The sequence below is a fragment of the Pristis pectinata genome, chromosome 7 (assembly GCF_009764475.1).
Source record: "Pristis pectinata isolate sPriPec2 chromosome 7, sPriPec2.1.pri, whole genome shotgun sequence".
Taxonomy (NCBI): Eukaryota; Metazoa; Chordata; class Chondrichthyes; order Rhinopristiformes; family Pristidae; genus Pristis; species Pristis pectinata.
This window is the reverse complement of record NC_067411.1, coordinates 87,271,968-87,295,952: the sequence shown is the minus strand read 5'-3', so window position 1 is coordinate 87,295,952 and position 23,985 is coordinate 87,271,968. Positions and strand designations below refer to the sequence as shown.

The 23,985-nt window shown below is 38.6% G+C and overlaps 1 protein-coding gene across 1 annotated transcript in view; it reads left to right on the top strand.

The window, feature by feature from the left end:
- The window catches only part of apc (APC regulator of WNT signaling pathway), a 104,348-nt gene that overhangs the window by 32,491 nt on the left and 47,872 nt on the right, over nucleotides 1-23,985 (top strand). Inside the window, 1 exon segment of the mRNA XM_052019227.1 lies at nucleotides 13,357-13,447. Coding sequence (XP_051875187.1) covers nucleotides 13,357-13,447 — 91 coding nt within the window.

Genomic DNA, 23,985 nt, shown 5'->3' with positions numbered 1-23,985 from the left:
AACAAATCAATGCTGGAATCATGAGGGACAAAACACTGCAGATGCTGAAATCTGAAATTAAATGTTGGAAATACTCACTGGGTGGGGAAACATTGTGGAGAGAGAAAAATAGTTAACAATACATGCTGATAACTGTTCTGAACTGGCCAGTTCTGATGTGAACTGGCAAAGCTGTTTATCCAAAATTGTTGAATTTATTGTTGAGTCCTAAGAGCTATGAAACATGCCTCCTATTTCTTATCTACATATAGCATCTTGGTGAAGTAATCTGAAAACACTTCTAGCTACTTGGAGAAAGAAACAGATCATGTCAGCCTATAACAGGAACTGGATTACTTGGAGACTTTGACTGAAATGAGGAAGACAGTATTTGTACTTTTGACTGTCCAAAGTAAAGTGCAAGCCCTGTCATCAAAGTTTGCTTTCAGTGCCACCAGTGTCTGAGATCTCCACAGTGAGAATCTTTGAGGGGTGGAGAGTGTAAGTGCAGTGAGATGTGGCTTTGCTGTTGACTAGAGTCAGCTAGAATCAGAACTGTACCAGCGTAATGAAGAGCATGGCCGCAAGTACACTGAACAGCATGGCCTCAATATGGAATGTAATGCTATAGAAGTTGTTATGATTCAGCATTTGTTTGCACCCAAAAAGGAGAAAGATTGTGTATTCTACCCAAACTTCAGATTAGTGAATAACCTTTGCATTTCTGAATTGCTTCTCTATGGTTCAGTACTTGCATAGAAGCACAAAAATTTCAAACCTGTTTTTGGATGCCATTTTGAGTTTTCCATGTTTATTTACTGTGTTATTTTGCAGTTAATGGATGAATGTTCTATCCAATGTTCTACTTAGTTTTGCCTGTGGAGAATTCTCCTTCGATAGGATAATGTAGTGCACCCATGCCTATGAGATTGAAAGCTGTTGGTGTCTTGTTAAAAATATGTATGCTGCATCAACAATTTTTCAGTTAGTAATGAGTATTCAGGCCATTCAGCTCATCCAGTTCATGTCTGCCTTCATGCAAGCAGATGGATCTAATCTCATTTGCATGTTCCCAATAACCATCTTTCCATCAACTTCAGTTGTTTCTGTCTCAACCACTAACAAGTTAATTCCACAGCCTCAGCTCTATAATTAGTTCAGCTTCATTTTAGTTACTTATTGCTGCCCTCTAAATCTCTTAATATAATCAAGTTTGCAAGACCCATCTTCTTGATATTCAGTTGCTAGAAATTGTTAGTGTCTCATTGCCCTGTCCTTAGAAAGTGTAACTAGCTACAATAAAACAATATTCTAGTCTATAAAAGTAAAAGTGAACAGCAGATGCTGGTAAAGGATTTTGGATCTGAAAAGTTGTTTCCTTTTCCACAGTGCTGCCTGACTTGCTGAGTGTTTACAGCATTTTCTGTTTTATTTCAATAGTACATACTGCTATTACTTTAGGTATTGTATTTCATAGTCTAAAACAGTAAAAACTTGAAATAGCACGTCTTGCAATATTTGTAGATTATTCAATTTTTATGCCTTGCCTTTCTTGGAGTATAATGGGAAAAAATGTAAAGTTACTTAAATGAAATGGCTTAATTGTGATGTTTTTATGGATTTGTTTTAAGTGCATCTTAGAAACTTTGGATTAAGTTGAGTCATTGTAGAAAGTTATGAAGACCTACTTTATTCAATGCACAATAGTTTGACATTATACTATGCGATTCTACATTGCATGATGTCAGCTGTTGTTCTCTTGGTTAAAGCAGTGAAGCAGAAGGAAGCTTGCTGAAAGGATTTCTCAGCTGTCTTTGGTAATTCACTAGCAGTAACACACCACCAGATAAAAACATGGCGATGTATACAAATGGCTTTTTTTTCATTATCCTTTGTTTCTAGACTGGGATCTGCATCATACTGGAAATTGAGTTTCATTTAGCTGTTCATGGATAAATGACTTGAATAGATTTCATTTTCTGCTTAATTTTTTATCCGCATTGTTTTGTGTGTACACATGCTAATGTGCTACCTGTAATTTACCAAGTGGGAGTAATAGGCTATTATTGTTATTTTCCTTAAATTCTTCATGTCTGAACAATTCTCATGCTTGCCACATGTTGGGAGATTCTGTGGTGATTATGCATGTGGTAAACAGAATTGAAATAAGTTATGTACTGAGTATTTGTTGGCAAGAAAATTTCACAAAAATTTGTTTGAAGCTTACAGCAAATTCTTATTCATACTGTTAGATATTACCTGTGATAAGATAGCTATTTTCAAATCTGCTTCATATTGCAAGGTATGACATGCGAAATACTGTTGCGTATTATTCATTGCAGGTCCGTTATTGTGCAATAAGCAGCATTTAAAATCTAATTAAAATTGTTATGTTGAATAACTGCCAGACATTTTATTTTCATTGTGATGCAAAAGCTCAATTTATTAAAATCAATTACAGTAATTTTCCTCTGTGAAATCAGATTTGTTTACAGTACTGATATTTAAAATTGTGCTACTTGCACACTTCAAAATATATTTTTGCCATAATCCCCTTCTGTGAGCCACGTTAGGGCATTTTCATTTGTTAAAGATTCTATGCTGGTGCCAGTTATGTTTAATTTTTGATGTTCATTTAACTTTATTTTGTCCATATTTGTGCTGTAATTCTTAATACTTCACTTACTTTGAATCCATTAACAGAATTTCAGCTTAACTTGGTTGGTAGCACCCTTGCCTCCTGAATCCCAAGATCATTGGGTCAAATCCCACTGCAGGAACGTGAACACACAATCTTGATTCTCAACTGAGGACTGTATTCCCTTGCAAGTGGATGTACATGGCACCATTCTAAACAAAAAGCTGCAGAGTTTTTTTTGTGTCCTGGTTAACATTTGTCCCCACTCTGGAAAATCAAGTCTATCTGTATTTACATCATTGCTGCTTGTGTTGTATACACATTGGCTGGCACACTTGCCTTTGGTTCAAGAGTAGCTGTACTTCAGTGGCTTTGAATTCCTTTTTGAGGATGTCTTAAAGATCTGAAAGCTAGAATTTTCGCGTAGCGGTTAGTGTAATGCTTTACAGCGCCAGCGACCCGGGTTCAATTCCGGCCGCTGTCTGTAAGGAGTTTGTACGTTCTCCCTATGTCTGCATGGGTTTCCTCTGGGTGCTCCAGTTTCCTCCCGCATTCCAAAGGCGTACGGGTTAGGAAGTTGTGGGCATGCTGTGTTGGCGTCGGAAGCATGGTGATACTTGCGGGCTGCCCCCAGAACACTCTATGCAAAAGATGCATTTCATTGTGTTTCGATGTACATGTGACTAATAAATCTTAAATCTTAAGATCTGCTTTAGAGTAGCACCATAAACTTAGATTTTACAGCTGAGTGTAATGGGCTGGAATGTGCTGGACTTCACTTGCCTGCCTGCAGTCCTTGCCTGCCCATTTCAAACGCATGTGGCCAACTTTGCTGGTTTTCCCCGTCAAGGCAAGGTTAAGGTGCCTACTTAACCTCGGGTAGTTAAGTGCAGAAGCCCACCGTTGGGTCATATCTGAAAAACCTTGAGTGAAAGTAAAACTTCTGTCAAAGTTGTCAAGGATATTAACAATCTCTTATATTGTCTCTTACATTGGGAGACATTAAAAACATTAAAATTGAAATAATTGATTAAAATACTAATTTTTCCAACCTAAATTTAATTAAGAGGACAAGTCATAGAAATAATTATAATTATTAAAGTGAAGTAAAGTAATTAACAATTGCCTTCCTTCTCTGGGGAATCCCAGTGAGACTTTGCTCTTTCTTTGGACTCCATATGACAGCAGTTTGGCCTAACTTTATTTTCAGCATTTAATTTCAAGAATGTGGGTAATTAAACAGAAGCTGCTTAATGTCACTAACATTTAATATGTATGAAATGATTTCAGTATTGTTGCTTCAGCTGGTGTACACAACTATATTGTGCTGACCATGTAAACTAATTGACATCAGAAAAAGAGTTTGTAGTTGAGTAAAATGAGCCAAATAATGCTATACCCTGTTCACACGTCTACAGTCCAAATGTGTTCGGAGTGTTCCCGTCAGAATTAATGTTTGTCTTATGAGACACAGATCATGCAAAATAATTTTAAGTACTTCACAAAGCAGAGGCCTGCAAAGACACCAATCAAGGCCAACATGCAGCCAGAGAAACATACATTTTATAGGGATGAAACAGGGATAAGATGGCAAAATGTTTTTGGAGAGGGCTCTGAAGAGTGGAACCCAAGAAGTTGGGCACAACAGGCTATTTGGTTAAACTAAACTGCAATCGCATTCATTGCCTTTTGCCCAATTTAATATCGTCGTGAATATGTGTTCTTCCCCTTTGAAATTGCAACACATCTTGGTGTAGTGGAGATCCCAATTTTGTGGTCCAACTAAGAATTATATTAAAGGATTATTTTGGCTCATTATTACCTCATGGTTTTATGTTTTGTACTTCCTATGATAAAATTAAGAATCCTGTTGGCTTTTATTACCCATTTTCAGTTGCTGCTGCCATCTTGGACCTTTTTTTGTTCTAAGTGTATCAGTCTCCTCAACTAATAATATCATGGAAACAATTAACTCTTAATCTTTAGATTTCCTTATTTTAATCTTGGCTAGCTGGCTATCACAGGTGGGGGTGGGGGGGAGGGGAGAGGTACTTTTCGAAGGGATTGTATTCAATATGCAGGCACTAAATAACTGTTGGATATTTTCCTGATCTATTTACCTATTGTTATAGCTATCCTTTAAAAATATTTGTTGCTATGAACATCTCCTTCTCTCTTGATTTATTTGGGCGAATGTGGTACCTTAGTTAAACACTCTAATTATACATTTATTTGATCATCTATATGGGGGGAAAAAAGCTAAAAATCATGTTAGAGAATCCAAAAATAAAAAGACATTCAAATAGCATCTTTGGTACATACCACTTGCAGTAAAACCTATGAATAAGGTTTTTGGAAAACAATTACTAACAGTTTTCAGTCACTAACCATTTGTTCTCCAATCCTCTGTTAATCCTTTGGCCCCACTCTAGGACTCCAAACCACCACCCCAAAGGTGACTCTTAAATTTCCTTTTGCATACCTATAGCCTCACTTATGTGCAAATAGAAATAATTGCAGATGTTTTCAGCCGGTTGCTCTGTAATCAACATTTGCTCTTTGTTAGCCTGCATTCTCGATCTGTCTTTCTGATTTCATATCCTGGCATGAAACTTTAATAAAATTCCTTGCTTCCTATAGGATTAGACTCTACATAACACTAATCTTTTTCAACCCATTTACTGAGCTGAGAAATAAAATAGTTCAATTGAATTCAAGCAAAACTAGCATGACAGAAAAAGTGCAGCCAGCCTGTCGTAAACTTCAGTTGGCTTTTTCCCAGCTCAACCCTTGCGTACTTTAGAATTTCAGGTCTGTCTGGGAAGAAATTGTGGTGGGTTGTTTATTGAAATTTCAATGATATGTAGCTAAAAATATTAGCACAGTTGGCGAAAATTTATTTTACTACAAAGCTTATTTATATTCCTTAAATAGACAAAGTTTTCAGGCACTTTACAAGGGCTCAATGTAAAAACATGTTCAAGCAGGAAAATATGTTTCATTTGTGTTTCCACATCAGGAAATGGTTTTAAAATAAGAGGAGGTTATGCCAATTCGCTGTGGTAGTCTGACATTTCGCTGTTAGAGCAAGGGAATACAAAGCAGTTCTGCACCACCTTTAATATTATCATATCTTTCCAGTAGTGGGATAAGAACTGTGTACAGCATTTTAACTGTGCGTTAATGGTATTTTATTGATTCCAGCATAAACTCCCTGTTCTTGTGTTCTGTGGCTTGGCTAATAAAGGAGAATGTTGCAAGTGCTGCCTTAATCATCATCATTCTGCATTGGGATCTCTAGTCATGCACTTGGAGGAGCAGAGTCATCTTGGAACACATTTAACAGAGTTCCAGGTGAAAGGCTGCTTAACAAAATCGAGACCGTGAAATAAGAGGGTCAGAATCAGCGTGAATAAGAGGTTGGATCAAGGACAAAGCAGAGAACCTTTGTAAATGGTTATTTGTCATTTGAGGTTTATAGGCAGTGGTGTTCCCATTATAACGGCTTGGACTTGCAGATGGCACCAAACTTGAAAGTGTGGTAAGCAGAGAAGAGGATATTAATCAACAACAAGGGGAGTTAGTTGGGAGTTTGGGCAAGAAGGAGGCAGGTCAAATTTAATAGAGAACTGTGAAATGATGTATTTTGTCAGAAAGATAACATTGATTAAATAGCATGGTTCTAAATGGTGTGCAGGAAGAAAGGGAGCTGTGCGCCTTCATGCATAAATCTTTGAATATGACAAGATGTTGAAAAAATAGTTGGCAAAGCAGATGAAATCCTATCCTTTAAATAGAGGTATAGAGTACAAAAGATGAAAGGTATATTTCTTAGAAATGTACAATTTAGGAGCAAGTGTAGACCACTCAGTTCTTCAAGCCTATTTAAGAGGATCATAGCTGATCTGATTGTAATCTCAGCTCAGCATTTCTGTTTACCTACAGAAACCTTTCTAAAGTCTCTTCAGTTGGGTGATAAAGCAGCTCCAAAGACTTGTGACCTTCTGAGAGAAAAAAATTCACCTCACCTCAGTCTCAAATGAACCATCCCTAATTTAAGCATTGTGTCCTGGTTCTAGATTTTCTCTCATCCTTCCGGACTTAGCATTGATTTCAACAATTTCAGATAATCACCCATTCCAACCTTCCAACCTTGTCCAACCATTTCCACTATTTGATAACAATACTGATCAGAGACAGCAGGATCTGAGAGGGGTAAAGGATGCCCCAAATCAAGGCTTCACCAGTGTACAATTATAGCAAGGAAAATCAATGCTACAAAATGTAAATATTAAGATGCTTTTAAAAAGAATTGAAAAACCACACATGGTTGGGGGGGGGGGGGGCGGGGTGAGGAGAGCAAAATGACTGCAGATCCTCACAGAATTCAATATGTCAAATTATGATGAGACTCGTCTTAAACTTACTGGAAAGTAAGTTTTACACTGGCAATTCCCATTATAAATGTGGACATAGGAATTCATGGGTTTTTTTTGGGAAATTTGGTGGAGAAATTTGACCAAAGCATAGCTCTCCCTGCAGATGAAACATTTAATTTAGGAAGATAAATAGACATTCAATATAAGCAAATCTATTTTTCATGAATGTGATAGTAAATGGCTTAAGTCTGTATGTCCTCCTAACTGATGTCGTAAAGATCTGTTTTTTGTTAGGGAGCAAATTACTCAAAATTGACCAAATCAAGGAAAATCAGTAAATTACAAATTCACATTGCACCAAAGCAGAGTTTTTTGCAAGTTTCTTTCATGTTGATTCAAAAAACATCATGCTGGAAGCTGGTCTCGTGCACAAAATTAGGTGTGCCAGTATGAATCAATGACCAGATATTTCCAGCTTGTTGCACCCATTCACTGTTTTGAGGAAGACCACAGTATAGACACTCTGAGAAATTAAAAGGTACTTAATTTACTTTAACTGATGGCTGTACAAATAAACCAGTAAGTAGTACTGTATAGCTTAAATCATTTTCAGTTAAAAGCTGGTCACTTACATGTGCGGGATTTTGTGATTAAACTCATTTTCAGATGCATTCATAAACTTAATTACCACTTAAATATACAAAGCATATATTTTAATGCAGGAAAAAATAATTCTTAAAAGCTGTCAAAATGCATTGGTTCATGGAAGATTTAGCATTTGATGAGTTGAGCAGAAAAGCAGAAATGAACAAAAAATTAGTTATGATAATTGGTGCAATTTGAAGTGTTTATGCTGAGATTACTAATACATACAATGCTGAAACTAAACCAAAGTGCTCCCATAACAAGATAGTGAAACAATTGTGTATGAAATTAAATTTCTATTGAATTTTCACTAGATAGATTATATCCAAATGTTACTGAAGATGGTCCACACTAAACAACACAACTGCACTATGCTATTCCTAGATCTAAAATGTAATATACTCAAAAGTTTATCTGACTCTGCAATTAGCAGATGAGCTCTGTTTTATGCTCATTTAACAATGTAATTATCATTGCTCAAACTCTGAAATGAAAACTCATGGGAACCCCTGCTCAAATCATTATTTCCAAGAAAATAACTGAAATCCTGCACCTGTCTCACCTTTTTATCTCAAAGATATCTGCTTTAAACTTGTCCTTTTTGCCAGCTAATTCAGGCTTTTTGCACTTGATCTCTAGTTTCTTCAGTTTATAAAGTACTATTTAATTCTAGGTGGATAATGTTGAAGCATTCTATCACCATGGTTTCAGTTGTTTAGTTTTCTTTGTGATGTCAGAATATTGTGTCTATGATTTCAGCAATCGTTTTGCTTTATATTTCTATTGAAGCTGAAAATCTACTGCAAATGTATATCTGCATTAAAATAAGTTTACATCAAACATAATATAATTTCAAACCCAAGCAGGTAAGAAAAATAATAGTGTACAGATAACTTCTTTGGTAGGAAATGCATTTGTGTCTCTTTTTTTCTTTTGTCCTTCTTTCTCCACTGCCAGTAAAGATGCTTTTTTTTGTATATTTAGGCCATACTCAGTCATATGAATGTTAATGATTGAGTTCCATTTGTGTTCTTGCCTTCAAAAGGACAACTTGCACTCAGTTCTGCCCCTTCCTTTGATTACCTGACCAGTTCAGGTTCAATTAGATTCATTAGGAGGTTGTGAATAGAAACCTGTAGTCTTACCTCCTTTTGAAGCATTAGATTGTTTGTATAATTGTTTAGTTATGAGTCATTCAATACAGAAACTGTTCTTTCAGCCCACCAAGCACCCGTTTACACTAATTCCATTTTCATATTCTCTCCTCATTCCTGTCAATCACACCATCCCCCTCCTGATTCTACCACTCAGTCACACACACTGGTGGAAAATTAACTTATCAATCTCCCCATCTTTGGGATGTGGGAAGAAATTGGAGCTCCCAGAGGAAATCCATGTAGTCACAGGGAGAAGGTGCAAACTCCACACAAATACCACCTGAGGTCAGGATTGACCCTGGGTTGCCTGAGCTGTGAGGCAGCTGCCACTATACAGCCTGAACTTATTAATATGTTTGATACTTCATGAAAATATATATAATTGAACAACACAGTGGCATTTAGGAAGGGCACATATAAATTGTTGTGAAGGTCCTTTTTACTACTTGTTGCTTATATACGTTAACTGTTGGCACTTTTTTTGTTTATTACCAAAAATCAACAGTTGGTCTTACCACACTGTTAGAATGGTGTTAGATAACAAAATCAGATGGTTCCTATCTTTTTTTGAACAGGGTAACTACAATTTGAAGAGGAGCTGCCTTCAGACCTCTATCCTGACAGTACTTCTTTTCAGAAGCCCTTAGATAAAGTCGCACCTAAGGCAACAGTGTGCAAAATTAAAGCATGAGGGATAGTGGAGATACACTGACATGGGTTGAAAGTTGGTTGACAGCAAGGGATCCAAGAGTAGAAATAACTGGGTCTTGTAGTGGCAGACAGTGACTAGTGAGGTATCATTGAGCCCAAGTACTGATCCCTGTCTATTAATGATATATATGAATGGGTTGGATGTGAGAACACAATGTAATATTTCTTAGTGCGCTGATGACACAAAACGTGTTGGGATTGAGAGTTATGAGGAAGGTGCAAAGAAATTTCATGGCAATTAGTGGGTGAAAATATGGTAGATGCAATATAACCTGGATCAATGTGAAGTTTTCCACTTTGGGAGGAAAACAAAGGCATAGCGTTATGGTGAGAAACTGGGAAATGCTCATGTGCAGTGATTTGGATGTCCTAATACACCAATCACTGAAAGCAAAGAAACACGTGCAGCAAACAGTTAAGGAGGCAAATGATATGTTAGCCTGCATTGCAAGTGGTTTTGAGTATGGAAGCAAGGATGTCTCTCAATTATATAGGGTCTTGTTGAGACAACACCTTGAATATTGTGTGCAATTTTGGTCTACTTCCAAAGAGAGAATATATTTACATAGAGGGAATGCAACAAAGGTATGCCAGAGTGATTCTTAGGGTGACAGGCTGGCATAAGAGACAGTGGGTCAAGGAGGCCAGCATTCAGTAGAGTTTTAAGGAATGAGAGGAGTTCTCCTGAAATGCAGAAAAAAATCTGACGTGGCTAGACAGGCTGGATGTTTCCCCTTGGATGGGGTTGCAGAACTAGGGGCCACAGTCTCCAGATACAGCTAAGTTTTTTGGGATTGAGATGAGAAATGTCTTCAGTCAGAGAAAGGTAAATCTATAGACTTCCTTACCACGGAACATAATGGAGGCCAAGTCACTGAATATATCAAAGGAGGAAATGAATAGATGTCTGGACACAGAGAAAATATTAAGTGATATGAGGAGAGGATGGGAATGTGATATTGAGATGGAAGATTAGCTGTGGTCATTATTGAATGGTAGCCTTTTCATGTCATTCTGTTTCTGTAAATTTTCTTGCCCATTCAAATAATATTTCTGATGTTGCATATTTGCCACAGTTATGGTTCATCTTTTATGATGACTTGGTGAATGACAATGGTTATCCAATTGAAGTTCATGGTCCAGTGGAACATCTGTTGGGAGTGAATCTTGTAGGTGGGAAGTTATGACACATAACACAATACTGAGGGGAAAAAAAAGCAGAGGAGTTATCTTCAATATTCTTGCCAAAATTTGATCCTCAAATTGGCATCATATTACTGTATGTAGGTGCTTGTTCTGCACACATTAGCTGCAAAGGCTTTTGGGGCATCCTGAAATACTGAAAGAAGCAAAGTTTACAGTGAATGCTTCAAATTGTTTCAGTATTAAGGCTTGACAAAGAAGTTGTGGAGAAATTTCCTAATATCCTGCAAATCAGACTTCTTTGCAGAGGTGCTGCTTTTGACGTCACTTTCTGACAACACTTGTTATATTGGTATTTTAGAAATAATCGTGCTATTGTCCATCCCTTATATACTGTGTATTAATTAGCTCCTTTGTTGCTGAAAATTGCTATTGGAAAAGAGCATCTCCTTTGGTTTAGCAAGAAAGAAACTGTCCAGAGTATTGCAAATAGTTAAAATATGAATTTAACATAAGTATCCATAAGTAAATTCTTGTTATCTGGTGTGATATAGAGCTTGTTTTTGATTTGGCATAAGAAGAATATAAGAAATGAAAACGGGTAGTCTATGTAGACCCTCACATCTACTCTCATCTATTAAGATCGTGGATAATCTTTCACCTCTGTATTGAATGAAATTGGTTTATTATTGTCACATGTACCGAGGTACAGCGAAAAGCCTGTCTTGCATACTGTCCATACAGATCGTTTCATTACAACAGTGCATTTAGTTAGTACAAGGTAAAACAATAACAGAATGCAGAATAAAGTGTTACAGCTACAGAGAAAGTGCAGTGCAGGCAGACAATAAGGTGCAAGGCCATAATGAGGAAGATTGTGAGGTCAAGAGTCCATTTATTGTACTAGGGGACTGTTCAAAAGTCTTAACAGTGGGATGGAAGCTGTCCTTGAGCCTGGTGGTACGTGCTTTCAAGTTTTTGTATCTTCTGCCTAATGGGAGGGGGGAGAAGAGAGAATGTTGGGGGTGGATGGCGTCTTTGATTATGTTGGCTGCTTTCCCGAGGCAGCGAAAAGTATAGACAGCATCCATGGAGGGGAGGCTGTTTCCGTGATGTGCTGAATTGTGTCCACAACTCTATGCAGTTTGTTGTGGTCACAGGCAGAGCAGTTGCCATACCAAGCTGTAGTCCATCTGGACAGGATGCTTTCTATGATGCATTGATAAAAATTGGTGAGTGTCAAATGGGACATGCCAAATTTATTTTGCCTCCTGAGGAATTAGAGGTGCAAGTGAGCTTTCTTGCCTGTGGTGTCTATGTGGTTGGACCAGGACAGGCTATTGGTGATGTTCACTCCTAGGAACTTGAAGCTCTCAACCTCAGCACCGTTGATGTAGACCGGTGCATGTGCACTACCTTCTTCCTGAATTCAATGACCAGCTCTTTTGTTTTGGTGACATTGAGAGAAAGGTTGTTGTCATTGCACCAGGTCTCTAGGATCTCTATCTCCTTCCTGTACTCCGACTCATCGTTATTTGAGATATGGCCCACTGCTCTCTTGTATGAACTTCATATCTTATAATTTCCTTAATATCCAAAAAGAGTTCCAACTTCTACCACTCTTTGCAAGTAGATGTGTTTTCTAGTTTCAACTTTGCTCTAATCTTTATACTATGACATTGGTTCTGGACTTCCTTAACAATGGAACTCATTTCTCTACTCTTGTCATTTCTCCTTAATGTCTTGAAAATTTTCATCACATCACACTGAACTTCCAGATTATGGGGAATGTAACACTCATTTAAATGATCTCATTTCATTTTGGACTAGAGGTGCCAATCCATTAGGTCCATGCTGTGCTCATTCCAGACAAATACGTTTCTCGGAGATGTGGTACATCTGTTCACAGTACTCTGGTTGTCTAAGCAGGGCTTTGCACCCATTTATATTCTTGTTCTCTCGATACAAAAATCAGTAATCCATCAACCTGTTTGGTTATTTCCAGCTGTAATTCAATATTGTACTTATGTAAGACAGAGACACAAAAGATTGCAGATGTTAGAATCTGGAACAACAAACAATCAGCTGGAGGATCTCGGTGGATTAGCAGCATCTGTGTGTTTTGGGGGGGGGGGGGGGGAGGCGGGGAAGGAATTGTTAACATTTCGACCCGAAACATCAACAATTCCTTTCCCCCCACAGATGCTGCTTGACCTGCTGAGTCCCTCCAACAGATTGTTGCTTGTATTTCTGTAAGTTGGGTATGTCTTTTGCCGAATATCTATTAGGAACATTTTCCCTTTACCTCACATAAGCATTTTCAGGAAATAAAACAAAATTCAGAACATACTGCAGCATTTTACTAAGAAATTGGAAGTATTGGTACAGTATTAGTATGGCCAGCTAAAGTCTTAACCGAATTTATAGACAAATTAGCAGCAGCCAAAGCAGGGAAGATCAGCTTCAAGTACTGATTTGTTGTAAATATGTGAATTGTTCAAGATTTAACATTGGTTTCCTCTGAAACTAGAAACATGGCCAGGCCAGGCCAGAAATGAGTTCTGTTGCAGCTCCCCTTGGTGGTGTTTGTTCTATGCAGCTGGAGGCTCCAATGTATGGCTGCTGAGCAGTGTGCAGCCTATCTTGTACGTTGGGTTTTGCTATGTTTATAGCCATTCTGATTGTGCTTCACTTCGTGCTGCAGGAGGTCCTGAAGCAACTACAGGGTAGCATTGAAGACGAGGCTCTGGCTCTGGCTTCTGCTGGACAGATTGATCTACTAGAACGACTAAAAGGTAAGTCTCGTAGCACATACACTCACATTTCACTGCAGTTTTAGTTTCATAGTCATTGAAACATATGGCTTTGGTATTATAAAGGAAGCATTTCAGGGTGGTATTTTTGAAATTCATTTTGAAATGGTCTGAGCAATTCATCAGTTTACTCATCTGGCTTTTGTCTGGAATCTTCAGTTCTGTTTGGATATCTACAGTTTTTGAGGTGCCTAATATAAAATCTTCTCATATTTTGCAGTTTCAGTTTGAGTATAGCAAATACTTTAATGAATATAGAAATATCTCAAGCTTGGTTTGGAGTAATTTGTTTATGTTAATAATGGGGAAAGGAGAGAATTTGAGTTTTAAATGGCTGGAATGCACTTCAAGTTTTTGCAGTTTTCAGAGATGTCATTTAATTATTACTTTTTGTTGCTTGACTACTATCTATCTGCACCATGTCCTGCAGAACCAGAATGCACCAAATAAGAAAGTTTGCGACGCAGATGTTGCTATAAGGCAAATTTTCAATGGCTTCTGTATTGCATCTCCTTTGCAAATTGGCTCTTGTAAAATTTATCTGTCAAGCAAGTGGACCCGCTGTTACTTAGCAGCTTCTTCAATCAATTGCATTATTTTTTTTATTGTCTTGGTATGGGGAAAAATCTGGCAGTTCAGTTGACAACAGTATTTATCAAATTTTAGCCTCCCATCCTTGTTCTTCCTTTGCTTGACCCTTTTGCTGCTATCTGCCCTAACACCACTGCTGTGTAAAGTTTTGAAGATCTCGCCAACATTGTCCCCAAATACATTTTCTCAATGCTTTGTGGTATTGCGACAGCCTCATCCTTGTATCAGAGTGACAGTGGAAATCCTTCAAGAGGTCAGGCTGTTTATCACAAAGCATCTTGCAGCTGTCTTGTACAATTAGCCACATTGTTATTATACCAGATCTAGTTCACTCCTGATCTATGATGTTGAAAGTGGGGCTATCAGGGATGGATGGTACTGTCATTGAAAAGGAAGATAAATATGAGAACTTTTCTCATATCACAGATTGTAGTTACCTGAGTTTTACATGGTTCCGATGTCACTTTCCACATCAACCCAACTTGGATGTTGGAGCCTACTTATGCTGCTTCATTGTTGGGGAATTGTGAATGGTTGCCAAGCAGCTTTACCCTTTACAACAGAGGTGGTCATTAACGAAGCAATGGAAAAAGATTGCTTGGATGAGAAAGACTTCCTTGACAATATCTAGTAACTATCCTAAGGTGCAATAACAGTTTTCTGATGACCATAGCTATTTTCCTTTCTATTAATTATGATTCCAACCATTGGAGGACTTTAGCTTTACTTCACCTTCTCTGTCCACTCCTCTGAGAGTGTTCTCGTCTGGTATCAGTGGAGGCTGGTGTGGAGTGGAAAGAAGTCTCTGCTTAACATGTGACAGGAATGAGAGAAAATTTCTTGAAATAGAAACATACGCACAGCATATTTGATTATATTAAGATATTCCTATGTAGTAACTACACAAGATAAATTGGGACCTACGTAATAATTGTGGAGGTGGTGGGGGGGTGAAGGCATCTAAAAATATAACTGGATATTTATTTTGACTGATAACTCCATGTCATGGCTGGTAAATTCTTTTCCGGAGAAACCTTTAAAATAAATCTTCAATTTTGATCAGAACCCAAAACAGACCTAAAATGTGGGGCTTGCAGTCCAGTCATACCAGAAGAACTGGGTTTGGTTGTAACAGCATATTCATCTTTCATTAGCATTTCCATTTCCTGAGCAGAAGGACAAGTTAATTGTGCTTGGAGGAGGTGGAGTAGATACTTGAACAAATGTAAGTCCATGCCATTGAAAGGGAAAAGTTCTTGGCATTTAACAGGAACTATAGTTTTGGAAGTGGGAAAGGAAGATTTTAAGTGTAATGTTGGTGATGTGGCAGACTATTTGCATTTGATAGGCTCCCACAACTATCAATGTGATAATGACTAGATCATCTATTTTTACTTTTGATGTTGATTAAGGGATAAATATTGGTTAACTCCCCTACTCTTTGAAATATTGTCATGGGATCTTTTATACAAGTTGTGCATATCTTTTTTGTGTGGAAGACCTGGTTAACAATCAAGTCACTTCTGAGAAACATCAACACAAACACGGAAGCCCCTGACTTGCTAACAGGCCTTCAACGCTGTCATTCAGACAGTACACTGATGTTGGAATCCTCGTGTAGTCCAGGGGCAGAACATCAACTTCTTGCAGTTTTCCGGCAATAATATAGTCAACTCTGAGTGTTAAACCTGTACCAGGTGGGGGGAAAAAAGATGCATATGTGAGAGTTATTTCAGATAATCTACATTTCTTTGAATTAATTATAAACTTAATGTAATTGATTAAATATATTTTAAGCATTTTCTAGTGGGTTAAAGTATTTCAATTTAAAGTAGTTTTAAAATTGAGTCATTTTACTTGTAAGATTTGTTTTTCATCATTTTTGAATATTTTGGAATATTTGTTTGACAATTTTGACAACTGGTAAGTTTAGGGATATATCTTAGCCAGCTAGCAAAGTGCTTCTTGGGGCAGAGCCTACAATTCCTTGTAGGAAAGCCCTTTGCATGGATACTTGCTGATTAGGAGTGAGCTTCAGGATCTTGCTGCAGGTAAATGCAGGCAGGGTCTAGCATGTGTTTGACTTGCTGCTCACAGAAGCAGGTCACTTATTGAGGAAGGCTATTCAGAATCCTCTTGAGGCTTATTTGTTGTGCACCACACTTTTACATCCACCGTAAAGGGCAGTTGGAACCTTGATTTGACTTTCATCTGGAAAAAGACAACATCCTTGACAGTAAGTGCTCCCTCAGTAGTACTACTGAAAAGTTTCACTTGAGCTTTTATGCTCAAGTCCCTAATGTGGAACTTAAACCAACAATCTTCTGTCTCGGGGAGTACTACCATCTGAGCCATGGCTGATGCTCTTAAAGTCAGCAGGTGTGGAAAAGCTGACATGACATTAGCTCCAGCAAATTATTAAAATGTAGCTCCTGCTGCTCAGAATGCTTTCATTAGAGAAAACCTTTTCCACATAAACACAAGCAATTCTATGATTTTTGAAAGTATCTTTAAATTCTTCTGTGAGATTCTTTTGAAAACTTCCTTTACAAATTTTCACCTGGATGAAAATTCAAGATGGCATCTCAGACTAATTACACAGAATTTTAGAGGCAACCTGATTGGTTCATGCTGCTAACAAGTTAAAGCTTGGTAATTCCTACAACTTGCCAGTTTGACATTGTGGCTTTTGTGAAGAATTTTTTGCTCCATTCCCTGCTGTTCATTCATTCCTCAATGGTAGTACCAAAAAAAATCAAAGTTTATTAACCAAGGCAGAAGATCAGGTGGCATGGACTAGATGGGCCGAAGGGCCTGTTTCTGTGCTGTAGTACTCTATGACTCTATAACCTGAAGGCCTGATTAGCTGAAATGGAAGCTCTTCACTAAATTTGATCCTTAAACCTTGAAGTGTTACATTTTCCAGTGAGATGACCGGTGTCAAGAAGGATGTCTACAAGATGCAGGATTTTTAAATCTGCGCTTGATTTTTACAATCTGCTTTCCCTCTGATTTTAATGGCTTTACCCTGAGTGTGGTCTCAGCTGAGCCAGCCTGCCACAGGTTGGATGCCAAGATTCAGATAAGTAATTTGGCAGTGTCATGTCACAAATCAAGTGATATTTTGTATTATTGGCTTTGGTACAATTTGCTGCATAGGATCCTATGATGTCAGTCTTGGCTTAGTAATAACTCTTCAGTGTGACATGAAGGAGATTGCTGCATTGTCTTGGACATAAAGTATTCCATTGCACATTTCAAAGTTTTCCTGTTGACCTGGACAACATCAGCTAAAGCAGATTATAACTGCCAATTTGGAATTTGACTGATATGCTTGCCAATATCATTTAACTGTTGCACTTCAAAAATACTTAATTAGCTAACATAGGCCTTTGTGAAGGGTTACAAATGGTTATATTATAAATGGAAATAAATTCTTCAGTATTGTGTAACTTTAATTCTGCAATAGCTTTGGCTTCCTTCAAGAAGCCAGATCTTGTGAACCTGAGAAAAAAATAAATGTACTAGAGAATAAATGTACTAGTGAATTCAGAATCTTTGAAGTGAGATTCTTGTCCAGATTTTCATAAGAAATTACAGTAGTTCTGCTTGTAAAATATTGAATAGATTTTTTCCTGCACTTCTGTTATACTTTTATGCATGCATTCATTGCCTGTCCCTAAATACTTCCAAGAAGGTAGTGGAAAGTCACATTATTAAACCATTGTACATTCTTTTGTGAAGCTGCTTCTGCATTGGTGTTGTTTAGTGTTCCAGGATTCTGTATCCAATGACAGTAGAGGAAAGGAACAATGGTATATTTCGTGGTCAGGATAGGAATACATTTGTAAGTGATGGTTCTCGGTGCACTTGCTTGCTTTGTCCTAATTGATTATTGGAGGTTATAGACTTCAGAGATGCAGTGAAAGATGTTACAGTTAGTTACTGCATTACATCTTGTGGGTGGTGTACACAGCAGTCAGTAGTGAAAGAAGAGGATGTTTTAAAGTGGTGGATGGAGTGCCGATTTTGTACTAGGTAGTGTTGAACTTGAATGTTGCTGGAAGTGCACATATCCAGGCAAGTAGAAAGAATTCATTCATGCTGGCTTTGGGGAGTTAGAATGCAGGATACCCAGCCTCTGGTTCTTTTTGCTACTGTATTTGTGTAGCTGGTTACATTAAACTTTGACTTGGTGAATACCAGGTTTTAATACAGTTTTTGATTATGATAACTCCACTGAATATGGGGGAGGGGGATTGTGATTAATGCCTCTCCAATTATAGCTGGCATCTGTATTGCATTTACTTTACACATTTCAGCCGAACCTGAGTGTTGTGCAATTCCAGTGAATTCAGAATCTTTGAAGTGAGATTCTTGTCCAGATTTTCATAAGAAATTACAATACTTCTGCTTGTAATTGGGGGGCAGGGTCCCATATTTCCCTACAGTTTAGAATGTTATGCCACCTCACAGAGCCATCCCATGTACCCACTCATTTCTCTGTAACCTTTTCTCCTAACATTCCCATTAATTCTACCACCCACACTATATTTGGCAATTTATAGTGGCCAGTTAACCTCCCAACCAGCATACCTTTGGGTTGCAGGAAGAAACCCTCACAGTCGCAGGTATATGTAAATATGACGCCTTCGTCAACGTTGTGGGTCAAGATTGAACCAGAGTTACTGGAACTGTTAGCAGCTCTACTGTGCCGCCTTGTGTTGTGCGACAGGGCCATGTTCGTATTGGAATCTTTGTTTCGCAGATATTTAATCTAAGGTCCATTCTTTCATATATTAGAATGAGTTAAAGAGGACTTGGAGCTTGGCCTCTGAATGTGTGCATACACATGCATTGTCTGCATGCTGCAGCTTGTTAATGCAGATTGGAGTACCTTGGTTCTGGACTGGAGGTGACATAGGTTCAGCAGTTTCTCAGTTCTCTGGTGAGAAACCTGTGGAGGTCAAAATCCCCAGCATTGAGGCTCTAATTAGCTGGGCTGTAATGGGCATGCCAAATGCCTGATTCCTAAAATAAACATTCCACAGTGACCTTCATCAAAGAAACATTATGTGAAGGGCAGTGGAAACGCTAAATGAGTGTTCTTAAAGGCTCCTTATAAAAAGTTACATTTTCACCAACTCATGGCTACCTTTGGCATGTGATTGGTCAAATTGGAGAAGGAATATCCAAGATGGTACTGAGTAACTGAAATCTTTTTGTTAAGAGCTTTAGGAAGTAAAGCAAAAAAAAGGGCAGAAAGAGCTCACCTACTCCCGTTCTACTCATCTACCAGTCAAGTGTCTCTTGCCTCACCTGTGGCAGAATTGATGGATCCCACATTGGCCTCATCGACTACCACAGAATTCAGAGGTGGAGTGGAAGCAAGTCATCCTTGATTATGAGGAACTGCTGAAGAAGAAAAGTTTTTTCCTGCAAATTCCTTAGTTGACTTGGTATCAGATTCCAGGCCCGCAGAAATTGTAAATGTTTCTGTAAAAGGCATTGTTGGTGACTGGTGCTTTCTCTTTCTGGCTTTGAAGGAAATATGTTTCTCTTTGAAATGGGTTTTCAGATGATAAAGGCTTTGGTGTCATTGAAATCTATTTATTCAATCCAGTATACAAAATACAAGGCTCTGACTGATAATGGCGTTCTGTATATTGTTGCAACTGGTATGGTATTGGAAGTTGTGAGCTACCACATTATCTCACTGATATTGATTAAAATGTCATTAAATTTCTTGCACAAATGATTCACTGACTTAACATGTTTTCATAGACATTTTGAAGAACGTAACTGCATGGAGAATTCATTTGTGGAAACTTGACATTAGTAAAGACATCATTTGGTTGAAATACAAAGTATTGGTATTGGTTTATTGTTGTCATTTGTACCGAGGTACAGTGAAAAACTTGTCTTACAAACCGATCTTACAGGTCAATTCATTACACAGTGCAGTTACATTAAGTTAGTACAGAGTGCATTGATGTAGTACAGGTTTAAGAAAAAAAACAATAACAGTACAGAGTAAAGTGTCACAGCTACAGAGAAAGTACAGTGCAATAAGGTGCGAGGTCACAACAAGCTAGATCGTGAGGTCATGAGGTCATAGGTCATAATCCATCTCATTGTATAAGGGAACTGTTCAATAGTCTTATCACTGTGGGGTAGAAGCTGTCCTTAAGTCTGGTGGTACGTGCCCTCAGGCTCCTGTATCTTCTACCTGATGGAAGAGGAGAGAAGAGAGAATGTCCCGGGTGGGTGGGGTCTTTGATAATGCTAGCTGCTACACCAAGACAATGAGAGGTAAAGACAGAGTCCAAGGAGGGGAGACTGGTGTCTGTAATGCGCTGGGCTGTGTCCACAACTCTCTGCAGCTTCTTGCGGCCTTGGGCAGAGCAGTTGCCATACCAAACTGTGACACATCCTGATAGGATGCTTTCTATGGTGCATCGGTAAAAGTTGGTGAGAGTCAAAGGGGACAAACCAAATTTCTTTAGCCTCCTGAGGAAGTAGAGGCGCTGGTGAGCTTTCTTGGCTGTGGCATCCACGTGGTTTATCCAGGACAGGTTGTTGGTGATGTTCACTCCCAGGAACTTGAAGCTGTCAACCCTCTCGACCTCAGCACCATTGATGTAGACAGGTGCATGTACACCGCCCCCTTTCCTGAAGTCAATGACCAGCTCTTTAGTTTTGTTGACATTGAGGGAAAGGTCGTTGTCCTGACACCATTCCACTAAGCTCTCTATCTCCTTCCTGTACTCTGACTCATCACTGTTTGAGATATGGCCTACAATGGTGGTATCATCTGCAAACTTGTAGATGGAGTTAGAGCAGAATCTAGCCACACAGTCATGAGTGTATAGGGAGTAGAGTAGAGGGCTGAGGATGCAGCTTTGAGGTGCACCAGTGTTGAGAATAATCGTGCCGGAAGAATTGCTGCTAATCCTCACTGATTGTGGTCTGTTTGTTAGAAAGTCAAGGATCCACTTCACTGTTTATCACCATGCAAGCACATACATTCAATCAAGTTTATTCATGTTACAATGTTATGTAAGTGTTCTTTCAACACTTTCATAATCAAAGACCCCACCCATCTGGGTCATTCTCTCTTCTCCCCTCTCCCATCAGGCAGAAGATAGAGGAGCCTGAGGGCACATACCACCAGGCTCAAGGACAGCTTTTATCCCACTGTGATAAACCTATTGAATGGTTCCCTTATACAATGAGATGGACCTCACAATCTACCTTGTTATGACCTTGCACTTTATTGTCTACCTGCAATGCACTTCCCTGTAGCTGTGACACTTTACTCTATATTCTGTTATCATTTTTACCCTGTACTACCTCAAAGCACTGTGTAATGAATTGATCTGTGTGAATGGTATGCAAGGCAAGTTTTTCACTGTACCTTGGTACAAGTGACAATAATATACCAATACTTTATGCTTCATCTATCCAATCTGATTTTTAGTATTAAATTAGCTTCTCTAATGGCCAACATTGGAAGTAACTTCCATAGCTCTATAAATGTCATTGTACACATTTTTTTTCTCCTCTGTTCTAACTATCTTGCATTTAGTTTGTGACACAATGCTCTCATTCTTGGCTTCTCATTTACTGGAAACTGTCTGTCTACCCTGTTCAATCCTTTCATAAATTTAAGTGACCATGTTATGATTTTTGTTTCACATCTTTGTGTTATAATTTGTTTTCTTTCTTTAAAAATACTGTTTTTGTGGACCTTGCATTTTACTGATGAGCAGCACTTTTGTGAATCTGTCTTTTGCTCTCTCTGGTCTTGTGCTCCTTCTATGCCTCTATGTACTTCCCAAAAGAGCCCAATTCCGAGCATACTAACTCCGTTAAATCAACGATACCTATGGCATTGTGTACAAAAGAATTGTTTTCAAAATTCATTTTCTTTGCTATCTTTGAATCTAGCAGAGAAACTCTGGCAGATTCTGGTGAAGCAGTCAAATTGGTGAGAGGCTGTAGGATGGTGGGTCAGGCAGTGAGGAGTGATGTTAGTGGTAAGAAGTAGGGGTCAGAGCTTCAATTGATGAGTGTCAGGACCTTGAGGATCAGCTTGGAAAACAGGGAGAGTTGCCATTAGTTTAAGGGAGTGATTAAGAGATCAAGACAGGCTGCTTGCTGGGCAAGGGTACATAATTGGGTACGCATGAAGTTCCAGGCATCAAACCCTATGACAACAGACCACGTAGTGTATTTCCCTATAACTTGCACAGAAGTAGATCTCTCATGTACTTTGGCTTACACCATACACAGCCCATGCATGTGGGGAAAAAAAATTTTGAGTGTCATACAAATATCCATTGAATATTGTTTGGCGCCACTACATGTATGGGTGGCCTCCATGCACAGGCACATCATATATATGGACAGAAAATCATCTAAGTGCAGTAAAATACAGATAATCCACGATCCGATGATTTGGAAATCCCTGATGGTTCAGGATTTAGCTCACCTGGTGGTGATTGCCGTGGTTCCTTATCACTCACTGGGGCCTCAATCTCCACATTCCCCACTCACCAGAGCCTCAGTCCCCAAGCTCCCTTTAAACTTGGTTCACTGGAAAATTTATTATAATGCTGTGTAACATCTTTTCTAAAAAAAAGTGAATTAAAAGTGTGTTGGGATATTAATAGAAAAAACATCTACTAGTCTGGAAAACCTGTTAGTCTAGCACCACCAAAGTCCCCAGTAAACAGGATTATTGGAGTTTTTCTGTAACCCACAGACTCAGGAATTGCATTTGATTTTTGGCTTAAATTCGGTTGTAAAGCACACACAAGCATTATATATTACAATAGAATTTCTAGCTCTGTATCCTCTTCTGCAAGGAACTTGTATTTGACTTTTCTTTTTGAGATCTTCGAGGATGTGACTAGTAGAATTGACATAGAAGAACCAGTGGATGTAGTATATTTAGATTTTTGAAAGGCTTTTGATAGCGTTCCACACAGGAAGTTCGTTAGCAAGGATGTTAATTTTTTCATACAAGATATCTATATTAGTCATGTGCACCGAAACACACAGTGAAATGCATCTTTTGCATAGAGTGTTCTGGGGGCAGCCCACAAGTGTCGCCATGCTTCTGGTGCCAACATAGCATGCCCACAACTTCCTAACCTGTACATCTTTGGAATGTGGGAGGAAACCCGAGCACCCGGAGGAAACTCACACAGACATAGGAAGAATGTACAAACTCCTTGCAGACAGCGGCAGGAATTGAACCCTGGCCACTGGCATTGTAATAGCATTACGCTAACCGCTACACTACTGTGCCTGCCCCCACAGAGTCAGGAAGTGCAATTGATTTTTGGCTTAAATTCAGTTGTAATGATCTGGATAAAGGACCATGTGTACTGTAGCCAATTTTTTTTGCTGATATAAAGATTGATGGGCAAGCAAATCGTGAGGAAAACACAAGGAAAACATGGAAAAGGGCAGAGTGGGCAAGAAGTTGGCCAATGGAGTAAAATGTGAGGTTATCTACTCTGGAAGGAAGAATAAACAATAAACCTATTATTTAAATGGAGTGTGACCTCAAAATACAGTGGTACAAAAGTTTCTGGGGACCTGACTACATGAAACAAAAGGTATTGGGAAGGCTAGTGGAATGTTGACAAGTAGAGAAGTTTTGATGCAACTTTACGGGGTGATGGTGAATCTACACCTGGAGTGCCCTGTATAGTTTTTGTCTCCATATTTAAGGAAGTTTGTGCTTGCAATGGAGCAATTGCAGCAAAATTCCTGGGGTAAAGAAAGTTGAGCAGGTTGGACCTATCACCAATGGAGTTTTGAAAAAAGATCATATTGAATCGTAAGATTCTGGAAGAGATTGTCAGGGTGGATGTTGAGAGATTGCTTCCCCTGTTACGTACCAGCAACAATAGAAA